The sequence below is a fragment of the Scaptodrosophila lebanonensis genome, unplaced genomic scaffold (genome assembly GCF_003285725.1).
Source record: "Scaptodrosophila lebanonensis strain 11010-0011.00,11010-0021.00 unplaced genomic scaffold, SlebRS2 tig00000053-arrow-pilon, whole genome shotgun sequence".
NCBI classification, from domain to species: domain Eukaryota; kingdom Metazoa; phylum Arthropoda; class Insecta; order Diptera; family Drosophilidae; genus Scaptodrosophila; species Scaptodrosophila lebanonensis.
Window position 1 is genome coordinate 8,255,912 of NW_022060548.1, and position 13,967 is coordinate 8,269,878.

General features: G+C 36.0%; 1 protein-coding gene across 23 annotated transcripts in view; it reads left to right on the forward strand.

Annotated features, from left to right (window-relative positions):
• LOC115623726 (TLD domain-containing protein 2) overlaps window positions 1-13,967 on the forward strand; it is a 127,050-nt gene that overhangs the window by 86,521 nt on the left and 26,562 nt on the right. For 9 of the 23 annotated variants that reach the window (XM_030518219.1, XM_030518220.1, XM_030518209.1 and 6 more), the window contains 6 exons: window positions 341-513; window positions 779-910; window positions 1,283-1,434; window positions 1,502-1,664; window positions 2,555-2,744; window positions 3,323-3,412. In XM_030518219.1, coding sequence (XP_030374079.1) covers window positions 341-513; window positions 779-910; window positions 1,283-1,434; window positions 1,502-1,664; window positions 2,555-2,744; window positions 3,323-3,412 — 900 coding nt within the window. Of the gene's footprint in view, window positions 1-340; window positions 514-778; window positions 911-1,282; window positions 1,435-1,501; window positions 1,665-2,554; window positions 2,745-3,322; window positions 3,413-13,285; window positions 13,355-13,967 lie in introns of those variants that run through there. The other 14 variants (XM_030518223.1, XM_030518216.1, XM_030518217.1 and 11 more) reach the window with 4 other exon arrangements.

Genomic DNA, 13,967 nt, shown 5'->3' on the forward strand with positions numbered 1-13,967 from the left:
GGAAGTTCAGTGAATTGTACCTTTTACTATCTACACTATTTTTTTATTCCCTGTACCCTACAGCTGAAATAGTAAAAAAGGTTCCAAAAGTCCAGCTGTCTGTCTGTATGAACGTCGATTTCTTTTGAACCACAACGGTTACGGACTCAAAACTTGGCATATCGACGTATCTTCTTCATATGCAAATCAAGTTTGTTGCCAATCATGTATAGCCACATTATTTTGTAGACCTCCCATATGAACAATTACTAGAACAACCTGAGTCCATAAATTAAGAACCCATTTTTACCTTCCTTAAAAGTTTGAATCGTATTTTTAATGGCAATTATTGTAATTTCAGATGCTGAAACGTCTATCATATCCCTTAACTTGGGTGGAGGGTCTTACAGGCGATGGGACGGCGGGCACAGCCACGCCTCCCGGCACTGGTAGCCTCAACAAGTCAGCGGACACAGATTCGGCGCCCAATACGGGTGATTCCAATCAAAGCGTATTTTCGAAAGTATTCTCAAGGTGCGTATTGTGACCACAAGAGGGTCCAAATAATATAATACCTAATTGGTCTCACAAATTTGTTTATATATTTTTTTTACTCGAAACCAAAATGCTTCGTTTAATGCGGATCGGCTGCTTTTTTGTGCAAACATGTTCTTTTACTTTAAACCCATAACACCGCCACCAAACACACACAAATTATTAACACGCACACACACACACAAACTATTCCAATTCTCTATACAAATACACCGATGCAATCAATATACTTACATATATATAGCTCGCCCATCACTCTGGTCTCAGAGCTGGGCGGCAATCTATTTTCGAAAACACCGTCCGAAGACTCTGGTGGCTCACCAGTGCCGCCCTTGACTCCGCACTCGACACATTCCGAGGGTCACATGACCTATGGGTAAGAAGGACAGGCGGCTAGTGTTGTGTGTTGTTGATGTAGATTGATTGTTGTGATTGATTGATTGATTGTTTCCCTCCTTGCAACTCTTGATTATCAACATCGCTGTTAAAAAATCTCTCCAGCAATTTAGTTGAGTGTCTGCCAAAGCACTCCATTTTGTTTTATTTAATGATCATTTCTCTCTTAACTTGAGTTTGTCAGTGCGCCCCTGTACATTTCTAGCATCAAGCATCATCATCTAAAATTGTACACACATCTTCCACATCATCTTTAAGCTAAGAAGCACATTTCATCATATGCCCGTTCTATTGGCATACTTTACCATTAAATGTTCTCTTAACTAACGCTTCCCTTGGAATTCCCCAACAGACGTTCCTCAATTGGCACTTTCATACGCCCACATTCGTCGGAGGGCACATCGTCCAGCACCAAACTCAAGGAGGCGAAGCAGCAGCCCAAGCTGGACTATCGCTCCATGGTATCGATGGATGATAAACCGGAACTATTTATCAGTGTGGACAGTAAGTGGAAATTATAAAACAGTATATTTTCAAAACGAAACTAATCGAATTGTTTTTGCTTTCGCAGAACTCATACCACGTCCAGCACGCGCCTGTCTTGACCCACCATTGTATTTGCGCCTGCGCATGGGAAAACCCATTGGCAAGGCAATACCGCTACCAACCTCTGTCATGTCCTATGGCAAGAATAAGTTGCGTGCGGAGTATTGGTTCAGTGTGCCCAAAAATCGGTAGGTCGAGAAGCGTCAAACCTAAAAGAACATCTTGGCAGGGTCATATCTGACGCGTTGGCATTTGACGAATTGTTAAATGAAGCGTGCATAGCTGACTTGTAAATATTTGACGAGCAGACATTTCACAAATAGATATCTAATGCGTAGAAATCTGATGAATAGACTTCTAAAGCATAGACATTTGACATCTGACGCAAAGACATCTGACGCATAGAAATCCAACGGATGGTCAACGTATAATCATTGCTATTAATCGGTACACCTATTACTAAACATATCGAATAGTTTCAAAAGGCATCGACGTATGGATTGCAACTCGGACTGGATTGAAATATAATTTAAAGCTTAGAAAAAGAGCGCATCAAAGCGCTAATTCTATAAAATTAACGTAAGACTATTGAAAGACCTTCACAAAACAAGTAGAATAATCAAGTCAATGTGAATAGAAGATTAGTTTTTGTAGAGCTGATAAGTGTAGTCTTTTCTAATCTTCAAGAGCAGTTGCTATGGTCTTTCTTCGCTTTGATAACTTCAAAATGAATATAGATTACAAAATACGCTCCACCATATATGTATTGATAAAAGAATAATACAGATTCCTATTCCTATGAAAATTGAAAATCTTATTCTGTTTAAAGAGCTGGTTCTATTAGTAGATATTGCAATAGCTGTGGGTTAGTCTGAGATTTATATAAGTTGATAACTACTCCCACTATGTGTTCCAAGGAATGCTTTTGAAGTCTTAGAATGAGGAATAAATAGATTTTAAAATATAACAATACGATAAATACTCCCAAGATGTACTCTTAATTGGCCGAGATAGCTTTAATTATTCTAAGCCCCAAGTAATACGATTGCTAACGAAAGTAATTCCCTTTTCCCAACAGCGTTGATGAGCTCTATCGCTTTATTAACACCTGGGTGAAACACCTGTATGGTGAGCTCGATGAAGAGCAGATCAAGGCACGCGGTTTTGAGTTAATTCAAGAGGATACCGAATGGACCACCAAGGCCAGTGGCCGCAGCGGCAGCCAGGAGGGTGAGGAGATTAGCGACCTAACGCGCGAATCCTGGGAGGTAAGTTCGTATTCCCATTTGATTTGTATTCAAAGATTTTCCATCGACTTTCCTGTCATCTCCGATATGTGCGAGAAACGAAACAAAATATCAAAAATCTACTCTACTATTCCGTTTCCATATAATTTAACTATTTGCTCTTTTTATGCTGAGTTATCTCTCGAATTTTTTGATCTATTTAAATTTTTCTCTCAATTCAAACAAATATTGCAAAAATTCTAATTCAAGCGAAAAGCAACAAAAATCTTTTTAGGTTATGCCAAACAATTTGTAACATACATATCAACTTTATATATACATATATTTATATATACTATATATCTATGTATTTTGTACAATGCCTTCTTTTTATCTTCTTTTCTTATTTGTTTGCATTTATTTTCAAAAAATCGTCAAATGCTACAAAACTTTAATTGAAATTGACGAAACCAAAAAATAAAATTTATATAAAATAAACAAACGGGTGTTACGCCTCCCTCCAACTTCACCAACAAACAAAATTAATTTCTGAACAATCTATTACTACTACTACTACTATGTACAACAACAACAACTATAATAAATCGACGATCAATCAGCTTATAAAGGCGCCCTTCGCCAAGACCTACAAGATTATAAAAACGGCATCGCATGCCGCATCGCATGATTTGGAAATGTTGGGCGGCGAGGTTAGGATTTAATTTAATTACAAATTCTTCTTCTCCCACCAAAATACCACCACTACCACCACCAATCTATCCATCACCACCTAAATGTGTTGTGTCAGCACAAGTTTGATGAAAAATGAAAAACAAAAACCGAATACCAATCGAAACTTTTGTGAAAATGTTGAAATCGTATATCTTTTTGATTTCTTTAGCTCGCTGGTGTTTAGTTTATTTTTGTTTTTATTTAATTTTGTTGTTGTTGTAGTCTTCTCCGAACTCCACTAATATTCAATTTTCTGCACCGTTTCTGTAATTCACCAAAACAAACCAAAACAATGCGTGTATGAATTTCCAATTTCAAGCACTTGTTAGTTGGTTTTTTATGTTGCACCCAAGTATACTTATAACCATTAATTGAAAGACCTTTTAATTAAAATTCATAACTTTTTCATTATCATAGCATTGGCTCATTAAAACAAGGCGAGCATTAAAATTCGTTGTTTCGTTTAATTTATTTTTTGCCAAGAAGTCAGCTTTTTAATGTTCTGTGGTCAGACACACAAATAATTTGCGCTCAAATTTGTGCAATGTTACACAAACTGCTATGAAAAGTTCTGCAAACGAAGCTGTTTTAAAACATTTAAAAACTGCTACAAATTTGTGTACAAATTATTTGTCTGTCTGACCATGGCTTAAAGGGAAACTCAGTCATCATATATTTGATATAAAAGTACTCAGAAACTATTACAATTGTGAAATGAATGAATTACATATAACGATTTAAATTCTTGAGAAGTTTTTCTAGCAGCTCGTTAACTTAAATCTCTTAGAATAAAAGTACAAGTATTTACACAAGCGTTGAAACCATCTTCAATATCTTTCAACCACAACGTTTCATATATTGATATAAAAACTTCATCTATTAGCTAACAATTGCTTACAATTGCAAACCGAATATATATTGGGAATTAAAAAAATCTCCTCGGAGACTGGAACAAATCTTCTGAGTGACTATCAGACTGATTAGTGATCAATGCAGCTGAAATTTGAATAAAAGTATTCGTTCACAGTAATTAGACAATTAGCTCTTCAAATGGGGGAAAATGAGCTCCAAAAGTCGTATCAAAAATCTGCGTTTTTCATCCGATGATCTTTCATCTTAATTTGATGAAAAAAATAAAATAAGCTGCATTCTTTGAAATTATTCTTGAGACCAAAGTTATTTTAATTTTTACCTTATAATTAAATAAAATGAAACCCTTAAACCTAGATCCAACGGCGGCCAAAGTCATGGTGCGCTGAAGTGCTTCTGTAATTTATTTAAATTCTTCAACTCAAAGACTAAACATTAACCCACAGACCCACAAATGTGAAGTAACAGGAAAGCCACAATATGTTGTAACCTCGTTCGAAGTCTCATATAGCAGGTCGGCCCACAAGTGAGCGATTGTTGCCTGTTCGTTCTGTCGGTCTACCCCCATTTTTTATTATAATTTGTATTTTTTTACTGTCTAACCACATTCCTTCTCTAATATCAGCAAAGCGAAAACAAACCTACTTAATTGATATGCAAATTTGTTTCAACGACTTTACTTTACTTTGCAATGTCAAGCATTTTAAAAGGCTATTTTTATGGCACCACATTTCGGAATATTATCATCAAATACGATACATGCAAACATATTCATATACATATGTCTTTGAACAATCAACTTCCACACTTATGTTAGACTTTGCATTTCTTTGAAAGCCTTGGGTCGTGGTGTATTTCTAGGCAAGTTTGCGTAAGTTTTGGAGCACGTTTTCTCACCTTGTCTGAATCATAAGCGTGCCCATAATGCCCATTTACAATACCCCTAACACTAATTAGAGAAGCACGTTTTATGACTAATTTTCTCTCAAATACATTTCATAGTTCGTCTGCGAAAATTATTTGTTCAACAAATTATAAAGTCTAGTTCGACAAAATTTTATGATGCATTTTTTATTTACGTTTTTCTTACAAATTTGGTCCAAATATTTATTGATATTTGCTTGAGGCGCAGTTTTTGTTGACAATCTCTGAGGAAGAACAAAAAATTCACAGCTCTTATCTCCCACACATAACATAGGTATATACGAGTACGTATATAAATTCTTCTTCTTTATCAGTGTGTTCGGAGCACATTAACAAATTGTTTCCTCATTATTAATCATTTCCAATAACAATAACAACATGCACATTTAATTTTTATACTATTTATAAACATAGTATATGGGGAAATACAAAATTATCACCACTTAGCATCTATTAGACTCAGCCGAGGGCGGTTTTCAACTAACTCAAGAGGTTATCTAAGTACTAAACACTTTGCATCCGTTAACTCGGTAGCCGACATGATTGTGCTTCCGTTTTAGAATGATCACCAACTTAAAGTTCTTGTTTCTTGAACAATGTGCAAATAGCCGTCGGCCGCCTCTTACCCATCACTCGAAGAGCATGCAAAACATTTGACTCGAGAATTGCCTTTTATCCATCAATTTGATGATCAGCAAATTTCTTTGTTCGTTTGAGCACGTGATGCAACCTGTAGCTGTGGGGTCTATCTGCGTAGGTTCGTACATTCATACGTCTGTCTGTATGAACTTCTAGATCTTGGAAAGTGGAAGAGCTAAGGTCAAAGAAAAAGTTTATAGCATGTCTTTGTCAACGCCACACGCATAGCCACAAATTGGGGACGACAGTAGTGCCTTGCTTTGTTTGTGGAAGCTTTGAGCCTATTTAATTTTCGGGAAGGCTTCGTCAGTTCATACGTCTGTTTGTATGAACGCTTGGATCTCCGAAATTATATGCCTTGAGTTTACCAAAATTGGTGTGCAGGCACTTCTAAACAAGCTGAATTGCCCGATATGAGCTTTCGCCAAATTTTTTTAACATATTTAAAGAGAAAACAGTCGGGGAAAAATATTCAAATGTAGGATGGTAATCTTTTGTAAATAAAGGTATAATAAAGATATAAAAATAAAAAGTATTATTTATTGAAACTACCTTACAATTAAATATGAGAGCAAAGACAATAAATTGGAATAAAGCATGCCCTAGTTCCTGCTTCTCAAAGAAAATGAACCCACTATCTGGGCAAACGATTCTACGAAGTCGTGATTCTTTTAATAGATGATCCATTAGGTTCGACCTAATCTTAGGTAACTTGGTGTTTATTATTTGATTGAAAGATAGACGTTTATTACTGTTGGCGATCATATTGAATTTGAAATACTGATGAAAGATCAGTTTTGGGGTCAGTAAAAAGATTGTGATTGATTGGAAATACAAATGTATTATTCTAATCGTATGATTAGAGTATATTTTTTAACGAATAGAGCCCTGCCCCAATGAACCTTAGAGGCTCTTAATTTGATTATTGGCAGCTTAGAAAACAAAATCACAATTCAGCATCATCTAAGTTATTGTGTAAAGCAGGAGAAGCTACAACATTCACAAGCGAGAAACCAGTTATAAATATTTTACTATGCCATATAAGTTTTAAGATCTTCAAAAACGAAACTAAAGTAAAAAAAAAAAAAGTTAGTCATGTGATTGTATTTTAAAAATGTATGCTCGAGTGTGTGTGTGTGTGTGTGTCGGAATAGCGATTTGCATTCCGGAGTGACGGTTGAGCTTATCTTTCGTGTGTGTGTGTGTGTAGAGTAGAGTGCCGGTAGTCATCATCAACCGGTTGTTGTGGTTTTATGCCACATTGAGCGCGTGCCTCTCATAAATTCATTCAACAAAAGGAGAAAAAAATGAAACAGCAACTGTAATCGTCGCTATTAATAGCTTCGATTGTTTCACATTTGAGTCGCCATCCATAATAATCATTGATTATAACCTTCCAAATGTTAATTATCATCTTGACTTTGGCCCTACACTTATTTCGATTAAATACACGAAAGCAGCATGGGTTTTTAGATATCGTAGAATATACACATCGGGTCATATATAGGCGCAAGTTTCTTCCATATATGTATATAGTAATCGCTTTATTTTAAATAAATTTTGTAAACGCTTCTAAATCTCTTCAACTATAGGTTTTTCATTTTCTTTATCATCGATAAATCTTATTCGATATGTGAATTCTAATCACAACCATTTCTTCATCAACTTAACTATAAAAGTGTTTTTAAAAACCTTTTTGCAAGTATATTAGTCTCCAAAACGAAAATATCTTCGAAGAAAGATCAGAATAATCTCATTAATTGATGCCCATAGTGCTTAGCTAAGGCCTCGGAAAAGATGTTCCGCAGCAAAGCTATATTGAGGCATTTCAATGAAAAACGTCTAAAACTTTATGGAATATTAGTTGGCTCTGAAAACATCTCCTACTATATACTATAAACCTGAAAAGTTAATCTAATTGGGGGGAGGTCGAAGGACTGATGTTTATGGCCATCCCATAAAAAATCTATTGATTTACAAAGAAGTAAATAATAAACCTAGAAGTTAAATTCGGAAACAATTGCTTGTGTGATCATCACTATTAGAAAGTGTTGATTTCATAGCAAACAGCTTTTGCACAATTGAAGTCAACACGCTTCTTCTTCCTGCACTGAGCTCAGCGAACAGCTGTTTTCGCAGCCCTAGCTCTGAATAAGATAAAATATTGTATTATTTGATTCATTTCTAACGAATTAATTACCTAAAAAGGTAAATAAATTAAATAATTGAATAATTGTAAAAGCTTTGCAGATCAATTTTGTTTGCTTGAAATATTTTTGATATTTTCAAATTACAACAATAAATTGGTATTGCCTTTAAATATCAGCGCAGCTTAAAATTAATTAATTAAAATTGCGTCTTAATGAGTTTGAAATTAAATCTGGTACTTGGGTGCCGGTTTTTATTTTAATGCTGTTTACTGTTGTTTTACTACATAGAAGCAATCCCCTCCCCCTTTGCAAGCAACGTCTATTTTCTGATGCCGAATCCGGTTTGAAATAATGCCAAATAATGCGCTGTTCGATTAGACGGCGGAAAGCCGATCGGTGTCGCTCCCTCCCCCCTTTTTTCCCTGTTCTGATCTGTTTGTTTGGTTTTTGGGAACGGGACCCCAACAATTATGACGCCAGCAAGTCAATTGGTTTGTGGGGCGCCTTGCCATACGTACATATATACATACTTATATGATGTGTATATATGTATGTGTGCTCTCTTCTGATCAATTACTTTCAATTAACAACTGTAGCTATTGGCTGGACAATTGAAAGTGCGGCCGCTACTTTTATAGATATTTGTCTTTTGTACATATTTGCATATATAATACGATATATATATGTATATATATTTTCAAAGTACTCGATCGTAAAACTGAGAATGCATTCTTTAAGTTCTTCTGATTCTTGGCAAAGTGTCGAAAAGGGCGTTGTTCGCATACCTGTCTGTACCTCTTTAATGACGTCTTTTTTTATGTGTCGTTGGGGTGTGGCACAGCCTTGATCCTTTGTGGCAATTGCGACAATACTGCGTTTAATTTATGCCATCTGTTTATTTTTAGCGAACCCTAAAAGATTAAAAGAAAGCGACAAGCAATTAAACGTCTTTGAACAAATTTCAACAACAGATATCGCTGATCTGGACCTACATTCTATTCAAAACAATTGGATAGATAGTACGATCCAGCGCTAATGATTCAGTGATTACTAAGCAACGACTGAGATGCTCAGCGGTTTATTTAAAAGTGATCATGTCATACGAAATACTCGTGTGATCAAAAATAATAAACTTTGTCATAAATAAACTACAAGTTGGCTTCGAAACTTAAGTCGTAATTATGTGATCACGCTTTTCAAATTTCGCGATCGAAGCAAGAGTTCATTTTAAACTGCTGTTCATGGTGCAAAGTTTTTAGTTAGTTCTGTAACATTAATTTTCAATTTAAACGCAATAATTAAATGTCTGATCATTGATTTGCATAGCAAAAAAACTCTACATACTCAATCATCAATTAATAAAACGAACGCTGATTAATGATCATGCATCTGATGGGAACCATAAATGCAATACTAAGGATAGTCGCGTACTTCTGTAATAATCGCTAGAAATATATAAATTAAAGACGGCTTTAATCTTCTCTTCAAGCATAGATCAGTTGCAAAGAAGTAACAGATGATCCTTATGTTGATCGTGCCATGAATTTAATACACAGAAATGTAGCTCTTTAAGCAAAATTGAGAAGAATTGATAGAAAATAATAAATAACATGATGGATGGATTATTAATAAACGATCAAAATATTAATGATCTTTCTGAAATTCAGTGATCGTATCAGAATATTTATTGAAGAAAGAGAACATAAAAGATCAGTTATGAATTATAGTGTAATAATTCCGATCATGGCAGAATATTCAATAATCAATAGTGTGTTCCCTAAAATCAGAGATAAGCTTAGATAAATAAAAGATGACCTAATAATATTCGAAATATTAATGAACTTGAAAAAATTGATATTTATGAAAAATAATTAAAGATACGTTCGAATTAAGTAAAAGATTACTTCGATGAATGCTGTTCTATTCAATTAAAGATCAGCTAAAGTGAAGTAATAGAATAATCGATAATATTAATGATATTCAACTTAAAGATTTAAAGATTATCTTTAAATTGGAAACAAAACTAAAAATGATCAAACTATTACTGATATTCATAAAACTTAGGCATGAACTATGCAGAAACCTATTACTTATCTAGCTGTTATAGGAGATTCCGAAATTTAATGATCATGTGAATAATTTGCTAACAAAACAAAGATTAAAATAATAAAATATCTCTGACTAAGACTCATGTTAATGATTAAATGAACATGTTATTAAATTCTATAAATAAATGCGTTCATTCCAAGCAAAGAACGATCGGTTCTTTTCAACTAAAGATCCAAATACTTAACAATAACAATCGAACTGCATAAATTTTAGTGATCTTAACACGATCTACAATGGAAAATATTGCTTCTTTTGAGTAAATTTCTAGATAGAAGAACACTCTTTTCAATGATCTATCTATTAGAGAAGATTCAAATGTATTCAATGTAAAATATTGCTTCTTTTCAGTAAATTTCTAGATAGAAGAACACTCTTTTAAATGATCTATCTATTAGAGAAGATTCAAATGTATTCAATGTAAAATATTGCTTCTTTTGAGTAAATTTCTAGATAGAAGAACACTCTTTTAAATGATCTATCTATTAGAGAAGATTCAAATGTATTATTCAATGTAAAATATTGCTTCTTTTGAGTAAATTTCTAGATAGAAGAACACTCTTTTAAATGATCTTGCTATCAGAGCAGATTCTGGTGATTGTAACACGATCTACAATGGAAAATATTGCATCTTTTGAGCAAATATCTAGATAGCAAAGCACCTTTTTAATGATCTTGCTATTAGAAGACATCCTGATGAGTTCTTCAGGCGAGTTGAGAACTTTTACAGATCTTACTGAAATTTAGTAACTAAACCATTCTTTTGTCCAGTCTGTTCGGCTCAGCTAAAAATAACTTCTCGTATTCCAATCATATTGGACTTTTGTCAGTTAAAGCCACAATCACTCAATAATTGCACACGATAGGGCACTATTAGGCTGCCCGCCAATTAAGCCCCAGCTCCCCCAATCAAGTTCACAGACAGATCGCAGAATGCCAATGTCTTGCAATTGCACTGCACTCGATTCGATCCGATCTGATCTGATTCAAGAACCAGACTAGACGCCCGGTGGTCCCACGTGTGTTTGCAAAAAACTTTTTTCTCAATTCGATTTATTGCATTTCACTAGCTTGGTTATTAATGACTTCGCGGGTACGTGTGCGCATTAATAATTGTTGTTATAAGTCATAACGTGCCAAGCTTTTTTTTATTTATGCGCAAGCAAAGGTCTTAGAAGTGGACACCCAGTCGATTACACAAGAGCCGAGCCTCCATCTATAATCTAGTTCTAGTGCTAACCAACTAACCAACCCAACCCACACACACTCAAGGTCATTATTTTGTGCAGACTTTTCATAATCAATAAAGGGGACGAAAAAATTCGCACATAAAATGATTTAAAAACCATAAAAATCAATTGGCCTGCAGCGCCATTGAATGAAAATGCGCTAAAAATATACACACGAGTATATATATATATATATATATATGTATATATGTACGTAGGATGTGCGTCAGAACAAGAACAACAAAAAACCCATTGAAATAAAACCAAAACAGGCGCAAATAAAGTGTAGTGTCAGTTAAAAAACAAAAATAAAAGAAGCAGTTGTTGTTGTTGTTGTTGGTTCTGCGCTATTATGTGCCACGCCTTTCAATTAAACAATTTGTTATTGTTTGCCTGTCATTGTGTGTGTTTGATTTGTTTAGCCGCAGCTGTAGCTGTAAAATAAAGTCAATAAATTAACAACAATGTGTGCTGGCTGGCTGGCTGGCGGCATCAATCCAAACAATGCGACAAAAGACGCGCGCGTTTTTAAACGCTTGCTATTCCCCACACGCAGCATAAACACTGCTGTCCAAAAAAAAGTTGCAAGTGGCGGAATTTTACAGTGCAGCTCTTCTGTACGCAACAATAGTACTGTTGGCTTAAACAGCATCAGCGTTATTTTTAATTAACAGAGATGCTTACAACATACCTAAACGCTGCTGCCCGCAGAGCAGCCTGAGGCCACTCGATAGCGCTGTTATCAGCAGCGCAGCCTCGCAGTCGTTAAATGTCATTCGCAACATCTGCGCAACTGCGCTGCTTTTATCACAACATAACAGTGCCGGTTAAATTATTTGTCAGGGCAGAGTTTCAAAAGTCTGTGCGCACTGCTGTAGAGTTAACAGCAGCCACTGCGCAGCTGCTGTCTGTTTATTAGCAGACACCCACTAGGCGGTGGTAAGCAGTGCAGCAACGACGCGTCGCCTTGCAGTCTGCACGTACACTATATGTGACACTGCCGGCCAAATTATAGTTCCCACAGCACACATTCTTACTGCAGCATAGCATTTAACAAATGGACGCCACATTGCAGTCATTGAATGTCATTCTCAACACTGCTGATTAAATTATTGGATATGGCAGATGATGCTCAAAAATTAAAGCCGCTGCGCACTATTGCGTTATCAGCAGCGACTGCGCAGCTACCTTCTTTTGCTTCAAACGCAAGCAGTGCAGCAACGTCTTGCAGTCTACGCTATTTTTAACAGCGACCCCCGCACACACCCACCCATCTTACATAAAACACTGCCGGCCAACATTTTGATTGCAACATAGCCCATAAGCTCATCTGCATTTGGCAAATAGACGACGAGTTATCAGCAGCTGCGCTGCGTCGACGTCGCCGTCGTCGCTGTCAGCGTCGTCGACTGAAGCGCCCCAACGGGGGCTTGGACTTGGACGCTGTTTTAGTTTGCGCAACACATTCAAACACCGCAGTTATTGTCGCTTGCCGGCGCGCTTCTCGCTCTCCGTCTCTCGTCCGCTAACAAGTTTATGCTGAACTTTATAAGTTTCGCGTGTCAAATAAAATAATTTGTTAATAACTAAAACAGAAAACAAGAAAACAGGGAGGAAAAGAAAAGCAGAACCCCATCTGCAAAAATGTGACTGAAGTTTCTTTGCAATCCTCCAACATTTGTGTTGCCGCTAATTGTGACAAAGAGCGTATCCAGAATTAGCCACGCTAAGAAACTGAAAGATTGTTGTGTTTTTCATTATAAATTATTTCGTTGAAAGAAGTAAAGAAAAAGACGTCGCCGTCGTCGTCAGCGAGAGAGCAGCAAAGTTCAAAACTGATTGTGTGAGCAAAACACGGCCGGCCAACTAATTTCTATTTTCACACCGCCGTCCATTTCGTCATCACACGAGAAAACAGAAGACGAATATAAAAAAAAAAAAAAAAAAAATGAGCGCCAAAACGATGAAATTATCCAAAATAGCCAAATACATAAGGAAGAAGGTAAATCGAGAAATTTCTATATTTTCAACGCTCAGTACTCGGTGCACGAAACAGGCGTGAAGAACGCCGGCGCGTCTGTAAAAAATTGTTTAAAAACAAGAGGAAAATAAAACAGATATATCTACTATACTCGTAGTATATGCATGCATACTTGTGTAGTATATCGATATTTACGTTTTGGTTGGTGAAAGTTTTGTTTCTCTTGAAAATCGCGGCTGTGTTGCAAATAATTTACAGCGCATTTCGTAAACACATCGCGTGCTCTTCACGAAATATACAAAAAATAAAAACAATACGCGTATTATGCGCCCCATAAACGGCCACAGCTGACCATTAAGTGCGTCCATATATGTACATGTATTACTGGAATTACAGATATACCCATTGCCTTACAAGTACTTCTGTTTATGCCTCGAGGCCGGCCACAGGGCGCTCCCTCGGCCCATTGATATGCTAAATTTCAAAGCATTGCGAAATCTTTTTGGCAACATGTCGGCGACAACAACATCGTCTTCTTCTTCTAATTCACAAGTACAAGTAATCGAATTAAATTCCAACACGCCCTGTAATTAAGCCCCTCAGACAACATATTAAGGTAGCCCATAAGCGCCTC